Here is a 16,175-nt window from a genome sequence, read left to right as displayed (position 1 = left end):
TATTTGTTTATACGCGTAGAGTGTGCTTCAAAGGCTACAACCGTTGCGCATCAGATCCACGACAGCATCAGCAGTAAAAAAACCGAGCGAGACATATAGAGCCATATTGCACACACTATGCGCAAATAATTCCTTTTCTTTTTGCTCGCGAAGCTCCGCGCCGGCAAGTACAAAAAGCTCGCGTATTTACAGTTGCGCGCGGCCAGTTTCGCTCTTAATTGCGCGCCTTGCTGTTTCTCTTTCGCTCTCCTGTACACGTGCATAATAAAACACAGAGGCCGCTTGTTCGCCGGAACGAATGTTTTGAGGGGAAGAAGAAAGGCTTCGTTAAATTATTCACCGTCGCGGTGGTGCACACTTTCTCTTCGCGCGCCGCGCACATATAGATACAAAGGAATTTCGCGGACGAGCAGTTATAGCTAGGAGTGAGCTCTCCTTTTTTTTATAGGGCCGCATCAATCTTCTTTTTTCTCTATCCCACTATATGGAAAGTTCTTCGCTCTCGTCGAACTTTTTTTTTCTCGGCAACGTGTCACGCGGCTGAGTAATGTCCCACCTACGCGTCGGCTATATCGCCGTGTGATTGAACGAATTTATTATTCGCCATTGTCGAATTGCCGATATAAATATTTACCAGATATCGCGCACGGACAGCGTTTTATATAATACCAAGTCGCCGAGAATTCCCCGAACGGCTTTTTCCGCGCAAGAGAGTACACGCTTTACGACTTATTCGCCTTGAAAGTATAAACAGAAATAGACGAAGAGCGAGAGAGCTTCTTTTCGAGGGAAGACGTCGATATAATTTCTATTTTTTATCGACCCATTTTTCACGGAGCTCCTTCGCCCGCGCGCTTGTATACTTATACACGCGGCCTCTCGGGTCTGTCTATATACACATATGCTATCGCTGAACCGTAAAAAGAATTCTCTAACCTCGAGCGACTCGGCCTTTTCCCCTCGTCTTTTACGAGCGGCAATAATCGGGCGAATATTAATCCGCTATTTGCGCGGCTCCTCTGCTAAAATTGACTCTCTGGCGCGGCGGGCGGCATAATCCACGCCGGGACACTTTTATCCCGAGATACTCCCGTGTACTTATCCTCGACGACTGACGGGCCATGTGTGTGTGCGATGATGCCGAAAGCTCGTTCATATCGCCCTGGTAATTTTTGACAATGGATTTTTATGTATACACGTACGGGGATTTATCGCCATGACGACGAGCGCATCTCCGAGTTATTTCGCATTTTCGCGAGCGCAGGCTTTATTATGCTTTCTCTCTTTATTTTTCCGCGCGAGAAAGAGAATGGTGCGCGTGATTACACCGCGATTTCAACTCTCTTAACGGTTGAAATTTTTACGAGCTTTAAAATGCTTAACGAGCTTTTAATGCGGTTATCGGATTCATTCATCCGATTACGAGCTGCGCCGCCGCGTTGTATTGTTTTGACGAAAGTTTGTTTAAAGGGCTCCGAGAAGCGCTTTAAATTTTTGGAAATCGATGAAGATTATGATTTTTATTTTTATCCTCTGGAAAATTCTCCGCTGATTATGACTTTTCCTTGTAACGTATACGTTGTTAATACCAAGACGAGGCTAAAATTCGTCCCACCTGAGCATTTCGCGTACAGTAAGATACGCTCGGGAAATTGGTATTGTAATATGCGTGGGTTTTACGCGGTCGACCTTCTACACATCTTCCATAAAGGGCGGGAAGATAGTAATTCAGCGACCGCGTGTATATACATGTAGATTGGGCTACATTTTCACGAAGAACACTTTATTTTCGCTGTTTATTTTAACCGAAGCGTTATCGGAATGCACCGCAGCCGCGGCCGCGCTGTATTAATTATCATAAAAGCCGACGTGTATAGTGTCGTAAAACCGACGCGTAAATTTAGGCTCGAAGTAGCTGCAACCTTCCATTTCGACGCTAATCCGACAATGATAAAATTTTAAGTAAATATGCGAGTGGGTAGTGCGCAGTAGTGAGAGGTTGATGGCATTGCCAAGGACACGTTAATCCCGAGACTACATTTTCAAAAAGATTTCAAAGCTCGTTTTTATACCTAAAAAATATTCCGCTGTAGCGTATTTCTACAAAATATTAAAATCTCGGCCTTACCTAATAACTGAAAAAGAGTGAATTTCTCTTCGCATTTCAAAGCCGTATAACAAGCGTAGCTCGTCGAAAAAAAAAGAAAATCGTTTCGCAGAGATGTATCCCCAGTCCTTATTACCAGGTATTTGCCTTGCTATAGTTGAAGATTTAAACTGGAATTAAAAGTCTGAAATCCTACGGACGAAGCTCTTCGCTGAATAATCCGAATAATGCAGCCCCCCCTCTCTCTCTCTCTCTCTCTCTCTCTCTCTCTCTCTCTCTCTCTCTCTGCTGAAAGGCCAGAGGAGAAAGCTCATGATACTGTCGGACCGTCATTTTTTTAAACGCGTGCGTGGCGTATGAGTTAAGGGATGCGCTTATGCCCTCTTCTTTCGCGAGATATTACCTGCTGGATTTTCCTACATCGGAGTAGCTTTTTTTACTACCGCTAGCGAGTGTTCATCACGAGAGGACGACTTAACTCCCATAGAAGCTTATACTCGCTGTTTTATCGCGTTTAAAATCGACGCGAAATTCGCGCGCGCGGCTTTGAACAATGCAAAACTTCATATACTCTTTCGAGGACTTTTGATGACGGAAGAAATTTAAATGCAAATAACTTTCCCATCTTTATGCTTCAAGAGACGTGTGACAAGTGTGTGTGTAAAAAAAGTCATCATCTGGGATTACATTTTTTTCACGAGGGCTTGATTAAGTTTCTCCTTCTATATTTACATACACCTGCGAAAAAGCTCTGGACGCGTTGAACATTCACGGAAGCAGTTTTGCTCTTTTATTTTCGCTTCAATTATTATACGCGATGCAATTTCCGGCTAGAATCATCCGACGTTTTGGGATCATTCAACCGCATTAATAATACCCGCGAATAAAGACGCAGATGTCGGTAGCTCCGCCGCAAGCTCACACAGAGCGAGGACTAAGGGTTGATATGGAAATTGGTTTAATGCTTTGGCTGCAAAGAGCTGCCGTATAGCGGGGCCTTTGACGCGAGACTACTTGCGGTCTCTGCTCTCTCTCTCTCTCTCTCTCTCTCTCTCTCTCTCTCTCTCTCTCTCTCTCTCTCTCTCTCTCTCTCCAAGACGCGCCAGAGACGACCACACAAACTTTCGTAAACGGCATAATTGCAGCAGATTTCGCGCAGCCCCGGCGTATAATCATCGCGGTGGTGAAACCCTGAATTCTCGAGACTCGCGGGGAAGCTTGTATTATTTGACCTCGAGGAGAAGGCTGACGGATGGTAATATCGAAGTTGTTTCGAGTGGCACGAAAATTATGATTGCTATTATTTTTTATAAAAATATTGTTTTCAAAACCGCACGGGAGTTCTCTCTTTGGGCTCCTTTGACATGGAAATTTAATATCGCGCGCGAAGGAAGCCTTGAAAAAATATTTAAATCCCACGCGGCACGTCCTTCTATAAAGCGACTCTATATATATAAAGAGAGCCGACAGACACGAAAAGCGTTTTCGAGGATATGATGTGCGAAAATACAGCCCGTGCGAAACTAATGAATATCGTGTACGACAGTTTTCATTCTATTCGCGAAAACTTATACGCTCCGCCGAGAATAGACCTCTCCGCTGATACCATACAGTACACATCAGCTATCCGTTACTAATGGACTTCTTAAGAAACCGAGCATCTTTCGTCCCACACTCGGACATGATCCAGAATACACCCGTCGCTTCCTGCTCCTCTCTCTCTCTCTCTCTCTTCTCTTCGGGACCGGCACTTCGGCAAATAAATATACTCGCGTCGAAATTTCACGACGTCGACATCAGCCCCCGCCGAATCTTTCGAAATTCATAGATTCGGCCAAATCTCTCGCACGCGTGTATACGAAAAAATAAACACGGCATATGTATGTGCCTCGCGGCGGCATTACCGTAAACGCACTTTAGGTTGGATTTTACTCCGTTGAGCAAACAAACACACATCAGACAGAGAGCCACAGTGTGGTAGAAAGCGAGAAAGCTCGAGGCTAGTGTGTGGGAGAGAAACGTGTGTATAGGTATAGGGAGGTAAATAGAGAGAAGGGGTGTCTCCTCTGAAATCTCTCCTCTCCGTCAACGTTCTCGCGCGAAACCCTCGGTATACATACATATTCTCTCGCGGCTGGGTATACGTCGATACGCGCTATTTTTTTTTTTTTTTTTTTTTGGTTCGCTCCCGCGCGCGGATGTAAGGAAAACAAGAGAATAATTAGACGGATTTCACCGGTTAATATGGTCGGCAAACACACTACACACTCGACTCTTCTGTCATTTCTCGATCTTGTTTGTGTACGACAAATATTGCGCTTAATCGCTTTTCAACGACAGCCGCATCGTTATACTCCTGTGTCTCTGTATCGCAACACTTATTCCGACAGAGAACATAATCTATATAAATAAATTATTTACCATCGGCACACGCGCATGAGGAGAAGATGGGAAAACGCTATTTAATGCGGCTCTCGAACACACCACCGGATGAATTTTTCAGGGGCTCGAGAGCGCGCAAATCTCTCTCTCTCTCTCTCTCTCTCTCTCTCTCTCTCTCTCCAGCCCTTCTTCACGTAAATTTATGCCGATACACGAAGTCGTCCGAAAAGGCGCCGACGCGAAGTAATAAAATTCCGGTTCCTCTATTATTCACGTTTGTACACACGTACGCGTCATGAAATATTTTACTCGGCGCCGCGCGACAAAGTCATTAGTCTTTGATACAAGCCGGTGTGTCGCGTATGTGCACTTGCTGCGGTACACGGGGGCGGCGCGATGAATAAAAAATGAGGCGTCGTCGTCGCAGCGGTCGAGAAACAGGTGTGCTCTCGTTTCCGAGATATAGTCACTGGGCGACGAGAGACTTTTGTACGAAATTTTCAAGGGATAAAGGCCTATTAATTTCGCGGCGATTCGTCTTCGTTAGAGAGCGAAAAAAAATTACACACATTATATTCTCGTTGGAATCTCTCGCGGTGCGTGTGTATACCTCGTCCGGATTAAGTTCGCGTCTCCAAAGCCATCGCTCTCCGCGCATTATGCCGGTGTATAATGCGCGAAAGGCGGTCTCTCTCTCTCTCTCTCTCTCTCGTCGTGCGGCTCCCAAACATCGTCTTATTGAATTTAAATCCGGTGAAGCTTTCGCCTCCGAAATCGCGCGCAACCGCACTATATATAGCGCGCGCCAGTTCCGTTATGTATATGTATATACATACAGAACCTGTGCGCGCAGGGTTGGCTCCGTCATCATCCCCGGTAATCCGTCAGTCTTCCTGCCTCATCGATCCCTTGTGCGGGAGGGAGAGGGGGGGGGGGTGACACATCGCGAAGAATACATGTCTCAAGGGTTGGTTTTCTTTTTTCGGAGCCGAGAGATAGTAGAGGTTTAATTTTGATTCAAGGCCAGGAAAAGGGCCACTTTCGGAGAGGGACACACACGAGAGGGGATAGTTAATTTTTCAACGACGAGAGACGCGGCCGAGGAATTATTATTATTTCGGGCTCAGGGTGTGTGTGTGTGTGTGTGTGTGTGTGTCTTTGAAAGTGATGCTTGTGAAAGTAGCTGTGTATAGAGACTCCTGAGCGAGCGGCGGACTAATTCGAACGTGTTTCCGAAGATGTATGTGCGGTACTTATTCGCGCTGAGTAATGGCTCTGTACATTAAACGCGCGTCTGACCATACCCGGTTGTTTTCTACTTCGCGCCGGCGGACGTTAACCTTCTTCGGATGATGGTGGCCTGTTCCCCTTTTTACGATACAGTTACACTTCAAAGTGAATTTTTCAGGATAATCATGTCGTCGCGATATATCTTCTTCGAAGAGTAATAAAGTCCACGAAGAAACGTGTAACCATTCGTTGAGTCTTCTCTTTGAAGATTTCGTGAAAATTTCAGCACCACCTGGCCTGCAGCGGTTTCTAAGGAGCTTTGCCTTAGTCGGTGCGAGGGGTGTAAGTTAGCCCACCGTACAGCGTTCTAAGTTTCACCGCAAGCCCTACTATCGTCTCGTATTGTTGATCGTCGAGCTTTGGTTAGCTTGAAATTTTAAATAGCTGTTTCGACCGAATAATTCATCCCTCCCCTCAAGATCTGTGCTCGTATACATACATCTTTTGAACGTCTTCAATACTATCGGATCTCGCTACTGCGTTGACCCGCCTCACATTCCACCGAGGCGCAATTAATTATACAAGGATTTCCTCGTAGCGGGTATCATTTGCTAATGATGCACGAGTTACTGTATACAGCGCGCAAACAGGAATGTTCAATTAGGACTCTAGCGATCGTTAGCGCGGACGAGAGAGCTGTGTAATTCGCGTGCGAGCTTTATACGAAGAAAATTTCAATCTTGATTCGCTGTGGCTGTATAATATTTCCATTCAAAGGTGCAGCCGTGAAAAACATTCCGAAAAACATACACAGAGATTCAGCGGATTCACTACTCCCAGGTATACACTACTCTCGTCTCATTTTTCAAGCTGACCCTTTCCGCGCGCGGGTATTATACACAGAGATTCCACGGAGATTCTTGTCTCGGCGCGGCTCTCTCGAGCTGCACTAGCGCCGCGAATTTAATTGGAGAATGCCGTGTGCTTCTTCTAATTACACCCGTCGAGCTTTGCTTCGAAAAACAAGTTTCTGAAAAAGAAATTCGAGGATCCACTCGAGCTTCTCTCTGGCATTTTCGAAAAAAGGGCGCCAAACGAACCGCGGGAATTTCAAAGTGCGTGTAACAAAATAACGAGGCGCATTGTTCGAAAAGTCCGTTCCTTTAATTTACGCGCGCGAATTACCAAGATGAAAATTTCGCTCCGGCCTAGGCATGCAAATGTCCCTCGCCGACGAGAGTCCCTCTCCTTTAAGTGTCCCCCACCTCCTGGCAAAATACTTACAGTTATTACGAAACGAGTGTTTTCTGCATTAGTTTAATGAGTCGGGGACATTACCGAAGTTTCGCTTTCTTGAATTTAATTAAAAAGTAAGCCTTGAATCACTCGCTGACTTGTCGTGCTCGAGGACCTCAAGACGGATAAAAATGAGCCCGTTTCGTGAAGTTTCCCCGCGGGTGAGGGAAAAACTAAAAGCTTCCTTATCGAGATGCATAACGCACTTTAAAGGGCGAGGAAGTAATTAAAAAGAAAAAAATCCAATCTTTCGACGAAAAGGGTCAAGGATGAAAACTTTCGGTCTTATCAATCAGCATTACTCTCGACCTCATCGCCGTCGGAATTGTTTACGAGGATATGCAAATACGCAGGCAAAATGATCTGCGGGAGGCATCTCTCTCTTTCGCTCTCCATCAGACCGGCTATTTTTTCCCCATCTCGCGGTATTATCTTCATCTATCCATCCGACGACGACGACGTCTTTCCGCGACTCGAAGCCGCGCGCGGCAGTAATAAAAGTTGCTTTACTACGCTTAGGAATAAACGTCGGGTTTAACGAGGCCGGTTCTCTCTATCTCTCTCAGCGGCAAGGGCCTTTTATGCTCCCCCAAGGACAAAGATATTCTGGCAGCCCTTTGAAAATTCGCGCGCGTGTGTCGGCCGAGCTCTTCGTGGAAATTATACTCTTTAAAACGGGGAATTTACGCTCGCCGCGATCGCTAGCCTCGGTTATATTACTTTTTTTTTTCTTTCTTTATTTGCAGTGGCCGAAAAGAGGCTGGTGGTTAAATCGTAAATAAGCCGCGGATATTCGATATGCGATACTGTTTTAAACCTCGAATTTTTGATTATATTGTTTGAAGTAATAAAATACGCTCGAAATCAATTACAATAAACTCCCGTGCGTATCGTACTGGAATACAAAAAGTATATAAAAGAACCAAAAACTCACGAATCCTCCCAATCCCCCAAAAAAGAGTCCTCTCACCCCTCGACAATTCCACTCGAGACAAAAATGGGCCTTATCGTGCGTTAATTCGGCAAATGAAAGGCCAGAGCAGCAGCAGCAGCAGCAGTAGTAGCTCCGGCAAAGACACAGAGAGAAAGAGAAGTCGACGGCGGCAGCGGACACACAAAGCAAGTGGCAGCAGGCAAAGTAGGTCGAGGGGATTCTCGCTCCTGTACTGAAGCCCCGACGGAGCAGCCGTCCTGACATTAACGCACCTACCCCCTACTGCTCCGCGCGCGTATTATCTCGCGAGCGCGCGCTCACGCAACTCTAGAGTCGGAAAGTCTGATGGAGGGAGTGAGCACTCTCTCTCTATATATATATATATATATATATATATGTGTGTGTGTGTATATACACGCGCGTGTAGCATGCGAGCTGCGCGTCAAGTAGTTGGCGTGCCATTCCGCTGCTTAAATTCGCACTGGAAGAAGAACTGCCGGCTCTGGCGTGTATATGTACGAGGATTTTACTTCTTCCCCATACTTCTGCTTCTCGTGGTTGACTTTTTCAAGCCGCGTCTCGGGGAATTAACCGCTGTTTAGACACACGACTTTCATCGGACTTGAAAATTACGCGCAATTGAAACAACAGATTCGCGCGACCTTTCCTGAACACAAAGCAATGACGATCTTAAGGTGAGGCTCGATCGCGCGTGCATGAATCACTGTGCACACATGATACCTGATGTCGTTCACACCCGCGGTTCGTCGTCGTCAAATCAGCCCAACTAACTATAGCCGTGTGTGTATTCGATATACTCGCTCTCGACACTGTCTCACCGACTGATGCAGCTGCGTCGGGCGTATATCCATCTCAAGAGTCATAGACAAACTCTGTGCGGTGGCTCATAGTAAGTAATTGCCGCCGAGGGCGACTCGCGCGTGAACCAATCGGCTGCAGATTTATCGGCACTATAAGAACCGACGCGGCGGTTTATAGAGACCTGACTGCTGCTGCATCGCTCGAGGCTATAACGGAATGCGTTTCGTCGATGCTCACCCGATCGATTGATTTTTTTTTCCTTTTGACTCCGTCCATCCGATTTTTCATACGTATATGAAGCAACGCAGCTAATTAGTCCCGAGAGCGTATCTACATAAGCCTCTAATAGGAGCAGCCCCTGTACACAACCGAATTGCGTCCACAGGCCGATGCATTAGCGGATGCATACCACGTCGACCACCGGCACCACCGGCTCTTTAAAAAAACGAGCTAACGAAATTCCGGATAGTCTACACGTGCAAGCCACACAGCGGTTATAGACCGTCGGAGTTTCCGATAACCGAGCCCGCGCCAAAAGACTACTACGCGAGGCTTTACCCAGAGAGAGAGAGAGAGAGAGAGAGAGAGAGAGAGAGAGACAGAGAGAAAGCCGTTTAATCGGATTTCCTCTTACGAAGCAGCAGCGCAGGACGTCTTGTCTAACTCGATAGACACCCCGCGTCATATACTTGTTGCAGTAGCTGCTCGGAGTAGGTTCTCTCGGTTTAATGCAAGTGCGGCGGAGAGTTTGTCCCTGCGGAGACTGTAGCCTCGCTCGGACAGACGTTTATCGCCGAGAGAGACAGACTATAACGAAGTCTTGAGAGTTGCGTCACCGGGGAGGCGACCGGTCACGCGTGTACCAGAACTCTGAAATTTTAAAAGGTCCGATGTTCGCTTAGCGCTCACAGCTCTCGAGAAAGGCAAAGCCGCACTGATTAAATCCTCATTACCATACAGGATGGAGTTGAAACGCATCGGCCATTGTTCCCGCGGTGCGACGTCCTCTTAGGACGACGGTGGTGGCTCGGGATTAAGGAAATCGCGGAAAGTTTCATAATGCGCGACTATTCCGAGCTTAAATGGAGTTTCGAATTTCCCTCGAGTAATACCTACCATCGCCGAAGAATATACACCGGAATCTTCTATAGCTGTATCTATAGCACGGGGGATACACGTCGTAGAGCGAGCTGATGCAGCGGTAGCTCGGTGTATATAGGAGACAGGATAAATTATCGCTCCGAGCGAGCGACAAAAGTCGGGGAGATCTCTGCGCGACGAGTTCTCATGTCGCGGACGTGCTCTCCCGCGCGGCGAAGCGCGAAAACGACGCGAGACGCTGTTATATACTACCTGTGTGTCTGTGTGTGCGAATGACGAGATATAAGTGTACGTGACTTATCGGTCACGGCCTCGCGAATCGGAAAGCGCGATTTCTTCTTTTTGGCAATGTTTGCATCGAAAACTCTCTTGGGCTGGAGTCAGAGAGTTAGGAATTTTTCTGAGGTTGCCTGTGGAAGCCGTGAATTATGACGGGTTTCGATGTCTTATCGGGGCCACGCACTCTGTGTACATATGCTCGAATCTTAATTAAAAAAAAAATAACAATGTTATTTGGTACGGTGTATTTAATTTGCATGGAAAACATTACATGTTTTTATGTACTCAGTAGATATAGGTGTTTATATTTGATGTAGTGCGTAACGCAAAAATTTTCGTTGTGTGTACAAGAATGCAGTGCTACGTTAATTAACTACATTATACAGACCTTGGAAAACGCGCAAACAATTTTTGCGCGGAAAATTTCACGGCGGATGACTCACCGCTTGCAAGAGGAGAAACAAGTGTTATTTTTTCACTTTAAAGCAGGAGCGCGAAATAAAATTACTCACTGGCCGAGCTTTGGGCAGCAATTAATTACGTGCAGAGCGAATACTGAATGTGCAGCTTGATTGGCTGGAGCTCGTTGCAGGGTTTTCAAAAAGCGCCACTTTTCATTATGCACATTAAAACAATTGCGAAATTCTTACACTACCATCAGAGTAATTGAAAAGTGTAATTAATTTCTCCGATTGAATGGCCGAGCGAATATTCCGCACTGTACTACATCCAAATCTCTGCGCGCGTCCCGAAATAAAACGCAGCGACGGTCATAAATGCCCACATCCTACCCATTAGACCCCTGGACGCAAAAAAAATAATCAGATATCTCACTTACTAAGTAGCCGCAGCCAAGTCTATTAGCTGGAGTTGCGGAAAAAAGCTCGCAAAAAGCTGTCCAAGATAGCAGTAGGACGGACGGCGATATGAGCGAAAAAAGAGTCGAGAGATGGCACACAGCCGAGGAGAAGAAGAAGAATAGAAAAAAAATAGAAGAAGCAGCAGCGCGAAGGAAGGAAAAATTAATGGCCTTGACCTGAAGACACCAGCAGAAGCTCGACTTTGGGGGTCGATCATCCATCTTGGCGCGTCATGCGCGGTCGGCGCGAGAGCTTTTTCGAAGGATTGACTTCTGATCGATTAATCTTCGCGCTCGCTCGCATTTTCGCGTATGGGCGCGTCAATTTCCGTAGCCTTAGCGCATGATATACCAGGGGGTCCGTCACGCGTACGTGAACTAGGGAAGGAAGGTTCTTTTACGTCTGCACGTGAGCCTTTCAAAATATTCACGCGAAGCCTTTGACGGTGCGGGAAATCGATCGTTATATGTATATGAGAGGGATATCAGATAGGCTGCTGCGTAGAGCTGCCAAAAAATTTCGGACACGTTGAAAGGGCTGCGGGATGAGGATAAATCGCACTAATGCCTTTTCTCGCTGCGAATGACTGGCCGAGCAGAAAGCGAAAGGGAGATTTTCAAGTGCGTATTTTTTTAAGAGAATTCGGGTTTGAAGGGCTTTGGAAGAGGCTGAAGTTTAAATTATTGTATTGACGAGATAATTATTATTCGGTTTTAGCTATAGATTTTTCTCAAAATTGTTACAACAATGCGAAAAAACTGGAATCAAAAGAAACGCCGAATCGAATGTCAAAAAGCGGTATCTTTATAGCGTCCGCGTTATAAAATGTTATTATCGGGCGTCCCGTCGTGAGAAAATATGACTCATTGTTTATAGAAATAAGCCGAAGTTGCGTATAAAAGTCGTCAGTTTTTTTGATTCATCAGTAGTTGCTTACGAGTATTTGAAGCAAAATGTCCAAGTTGCTAGTATTCTGCCTCCTCGTTCTGTGCATCAGCGCTAGCTTGTATGCAGTTGGTAAGTATCAACATTTTGAGTAAATTTGGCTTTTGTAAAATATTGAAATTCAAATATTATTAAAATGAAAATAATTTAACAGAAGGTGCATCCCCTCGTCGGTGTCTCAAGCATAATCAAGAATGGAACGATTGTGGTACACACTGTCCTCTTAAATGTGGACAAACCGAGCTAGGCCCATGCACTTTGGTAAGATTTTTAAAAATGTTGAATCTGAAACGAATGAAATATTTACAATTTTTTTACGTTTTTGAATACACAGTTTTGTCTTTTTGAATTGTGATAAACCAAATAACTTTTTTATTTTTCAGCAATGCGAAATTGGATGCCAATGCGTACCTGGCACCGTGCTTCGTAAGGACAATGAGTGCGTTGATCCAAAGGACTGCTAAATTAGTTTAACCCAATAATACCTATACAGAATAATGTATCATATTATGTTATAAGCATATACAATAAAAGCAAATTATGTTAAAAATATATTTGACTGATCGAAGTTATTTTGATTCAATTACATGTCCTTAAGTAAACATTTTCTTTCCCAAAAATGCTGTTCACTATAATTATTACTTATATTAAATTTGTATTTTTATAGCTGAAACATAATTCATAATTAATCCATAATTGTATAAGTCGACCCATTAAAGAAATATCGAAGCCACATTGATTAATTGAAATTGCCTAACTTCAAAATTTGTACCACCCTACGGTTTCTCTAAAAAATAAAGTTGACTAAAACGATACCCTGGTTGATCGTCTTTCAAACTTCGGTAAATTTAGAAATTCAAACTAAAATTTAAAGCGCGCAGAGTATGCATAAATGCATCCAGTTCGTTAAAAATGATACTGTGATTATTATTGGAATGATTCTTATAGAAATTTAGAGATAGATAATAATTTAGACCGTTAAAATAAAATAAAATAAAAATACATGCATTTATTTATTGTAGAGTGAGAATTTTTAAATTCATGCCATAAATATCCAATTCTTGTTATAAAAACAAAATATACAATAAAAATTATGATGCCACGCAAAAGTGTCGATTAAACAAAAAACCGATGACATTAGTTTAATTTTTTAACCATATGCCCTCAAGTTAGCCTCTACGAGCTTCATGTGCCATTAAATTAAACAAAACGCGGTGTTTCAATATTTGCTACATGATAAGAAATTATTATAGATTTGATTTTTAATAATGAGGTAAGCGCACCATGGATAGGTTAGCTCTAACAAATGTGTGGTACTCTTCTATACTATTTTTAAAATTAAATAAATAAAATTTACGTAGCATTTTAGTATGGTAGAAAAAAATCTGGTTGTGGTCAACTGTTGCTGAAAAATTGCAATTTTTTTACCAATTGTTGACCAGCAGTCTGTGAAATGTTTACCAGTGTCTTAAAGCACAATGCGAAATATAGTATATCAGCGCTTTTTTATCTGAATCACAATGTGCACGGAGAAAAATAAAACGTTGCGCTTACTCAAAATTTAAGTAAATGCAACCTAAATTGTTCAGTAACGGCTATTAAATAAATCTAACTGAAGTCGTTCAGTAGTAATAACTGAATGAACAATCGGTAACTAACTCCAGTACTAAATAACATTTGTGAATGAAAACTGCACGATAGATATTATTACTATGCTCGACATAGTCTTAGTCATAGTTGGTTTGTAAAACCAACAAAATAAGGTCATATAATCTTACTCTAAAAAAGAGAGGTATCATCATTCTATTCGTTGTCTGATTGGCCATCGATTGGCCAATAAGATTCCGAGATAGATGGCAGGACGCGCGCGATAGTTTGTTTCTAACCTATAAAAATGTGTAATATAAAGCAGAGGGCGCGGAGGAGCGTGCATTGATCTTGCTAGTAATATAAAAAGACCATTCTCGGCTGTGCCGCGAAGGAAACTCGAGCAGAAGTTTTGAGCACAGGGAAGGGGGATCAGGGCGCAGATCCGAAGCTCTTTGTGTCTCGTCTTAGATGAGCACTATATTGCATATTTATATATCTATTTCTTTCTCTCCCGGTCTCTCGTATCTCACGCTACACCATACTAGTATACTTTTTTAGGTTAGGTGCACCGCTCCTTTTCGCTGTCGCACGCAGTCAAGTAGATTTTACTGAAGTCTGTGCAGTAGCATCTACTGAACAAGCGTTACTGAACTGACTTCAGTAACCGCAACGGTTTATTTTTCTCCGTGTGTACATATAGAAAGTCAAATAATCGAATAGTTAAAAAATTCTTTTTAAAATCTCTATGAAAAAAGGGCTGGATGTAAGAGAATTTTAACTAAATTGTACAACGACATTTCAAATTCCGTATCTTGCACCGAAGAAAAAGCTTAATCTGAAATTCAAGTTTAGCGGATGATTTTTGTAAGATCAACAATGCTATCTTTACAATCGTTCCGTTATAAAATATTTTTATGAGACTTGACAACAATAAAATTATATTACTCATTGTTTATAGAAATGCGATTGTGGCAGATATAAAGGCTTCTTTTCCTCGTGATGCCAGTAGTTGCTCGCAACAGTTTGTAAAAAAATGTCCAAATCTATTGTACTGTGCCTCCTTGTTCTGTGCATCAGCGCTAGCCTGATTTCCGCTGGTAAGTATCTAAAATTTTAGAAAAATTTGTATTTGTGAACTTTTTAATCAAAATTTAATAAAAAATTGTTTAAAATAGACTCTGCATCCTCTCGTCGTTGTCCCAAGCGTAATCAGCGATGGAACAATTGTGGCACCGCTTGCCCTCTTAAATGCTCGCAATTGAAACCAGTACCATGCACCAAAGTAAGTGTTCAAAAATAATGTAAAGTCAAAGAGATATTTTTCTCAAATGTGTAAAAATTGAATTATTAACATTCCAAAAATTGAAATAATACAATTCGTTTAATTTTCAGCAATGCGTTATTGGATGCGAATGTATTCCTGGCACCGTCCTCCGTAAAGACAATGAGTGCGTGAGCCCAAAGGACTGCAAGAAAATTTAGACTTAATACTTGCAAAGAATATTTTGTAACAAGCTTATCAACAGGCAATAAAAGCATTTTACTATGAGCATGAACAACTCGACTGACGAACTTTTTTTCAATATTTAACCTCAAATTGTTCTCACAATCTTGCGGTGATAAAGATTTCAAGTTTGATTTACAGTTGTACTGTAACAAATTAAGGAGACATCTTTTTAAAGAACAATGACCTTTTGATGTTGATTTGCATTTTACATAGCAGATCTTTACTTTTAACACACAGGAAATGTCTCTATCCCATGCTGAAATTTTCTGTTAAAAAATAATAGCTTTATCAATTCCATCCCCTACTTCGCTGTACCCATCCAGAACAGCGAATAAAATAGCTCTTACCTCTATCTAATTCAGGACACTCTTGCTAAAACTAATTGATACGACCCAATGAAAGAAAAAAAATAACAATCGAGCTATCAAACTTCGCTAATTCCTCCCGCGCATAAATCTGCTGAGGTCCCACACAGCGCGCAAAGCTTTTTGTCTGTTTGCTCGGCCAGAAAAGAGAAGGAGGGTAGTAGTATAGGCGATATATACATTGAATAGAGTCTGGCGTGCCGGCCGATAATAAACTTTGGTCGCCCCGCGGTGAAATGAGCCGAGAAGTGTTAACTCAACTCGCACGAGCGGCGATATGATGAAGAAAGAGCGGTATATAAAGCTGAGAGATAGGGAGGGCACGCTTGTAAGGGAGGTCAGAAATGTTCGCGATTGATACGTCATCCATACAAATCGCACGTGCGTCTCGAGTTTCTGATTCCACTTCGCATAGCACGCGCAGTAAAGAATTTTAAAAATACACACTTCGAGATTCGCTATATACAGCTCGAAAACCGCAATCAAGCCTCGCAGTAATTATTCCTCTAATAAATTCAACGACCCTATATTTCTCTCTAATCTCGGCGATCTCCTAAAAAGAAATCCGAAGCACAAAAAGCAACTACATACAAAGCGTACATACGAGCCTGTCGACCTCGACCGCGCGCGCGTATAAAGCTCGCGAGACGCCCTTCGCAGCTCATCAAGGGAAGCGCTCTTAAAAATTTTTCCAGTATGTACAGCGCACGCTTGCGGTTCTGATTAGCATTTTTTTTCCTCCGCCACGACTTCCCCT

General features: G+C 43.4%; 3 protein-coding genes across 4 annotated transcripts in view; all 3 read left to right on the top strand.

Annotated features, from left to right (window-relative positions):
- LOC100122665 (5-hydroxytryptamine receptor 1) overlaps positions 1-16,175 on the top strand; it is a 128,018-nt gene that overhangs the window by 60,159 nt on the left and 51,684 nt on the right. The window lies entirely within an intron of this gene.
- On the top strand, positions 11,918-12,510 carry LOC103317800 (chymotrypsin inhibitor). The gene is made up of 3 exons (XM_008217118.3): positions 11,918-12,028; positions 12,111-12,217; positions 12,340-12,510. The coding sequence occupies exons 1-3, from the start codon at positions 11,965-11,967 to the stop codon at positions 12,418-12,420; spliced, it is 252 nt and encodes an 83-aa protein (XP_008215340.1). The 5' UTR covers positions 11,918-11,964; the 3' UTR covers positions 12,421-12,510.
- LOC100122687 (chymotrypsin inhibitor-like) lies at positions 14,509-15,105 on the top strand. The gene is made up of 3 exons (XM_016990388.3): positions 14,509-14,643; positions 14,722-14,828; positions 14,939-15,105. The coding sequence occupies exons 1-3, from the start codon at positions 14,580-14,582 to the stop codon at positions 15,026-15,028; spliced, it is 261 nt and encodes an 86-aa protein (XP_016845877.1). The 5' UTR covers positions 14,509-14,579; the 3' UTR covers positions 15,029-15,105.

This window comes from Nasonia vitripennis, chromosome 1, assembly GCF_009193385.2.
Source record: "Nasonia vitripennis strain AsymCx chromosome 1, Nvit_psr_1.1, whole genome shotgun sequence".
In the NCBI taxonomy this organism is placed as follows: Eukaryota; Metazoa; Arthropoda; class Insecta; order Hymenoptera; family Pteromalidae; genus Nasonia; species Nasonia vitripennis.
The sequence above is the reverse complement of the archived record's forward strand: the minus strand, read 5'-3'. Positions and strand labels throughout refer to the sequence as shown.

What these genes read in the sequence shown, in the direction of transcription:
- LOC100122687 (XM_016990388.3), top strand. Translation starts at nt 14,580, where the DNA reads ATGTCCAAATCTATTGTACTGTGCCTCCTTGTTCTGTGCATCAGCGCT. An exon ending in CGCTAGCCTGATTTCCGCTG is followed by an intron (nt 14,644 to 14,721) that starts GTAAGTATCTAA and finishes TGTTTAAAATAG; the next exon opens with ACTCTGCATCCTCTCGTCGT. An exon ending in AACCAGTACCATGCACCAAA is followed by an intron (nt 14,829 to 14,938) that starts GTAAGTGTTCAA and finishes TTTAATTTTCAG; the next exon opens with CAATGCGTTATTGGATGCGA.
- LOC103317800 (XM_008217118.3), top strand. Translation starts at nt 11,965, where the DNA reads ATGTCCAAGTTGCTAGTATTCTGCCTCCTCGTTCTGTGCATCAGCGCT. An exon ending in CGCTAGCTTGTATGCAGTTG is followed by an intron (nt 12,029 to 12,110) that starts GTAAGTATCAAC and finishes ATAATTTAACAG; the next exon opens with AAGGTGCATCCCCTCGTCGG. An exon ending in AGCTAGGCCCATGCACTTTG is followed by an intron (nt 12,218 to 12,339) that starts GTAAGATTTTTA and finishes TTTATTTTTCAG; the next exon opens with CAATGCGAAATTGGATGCCA.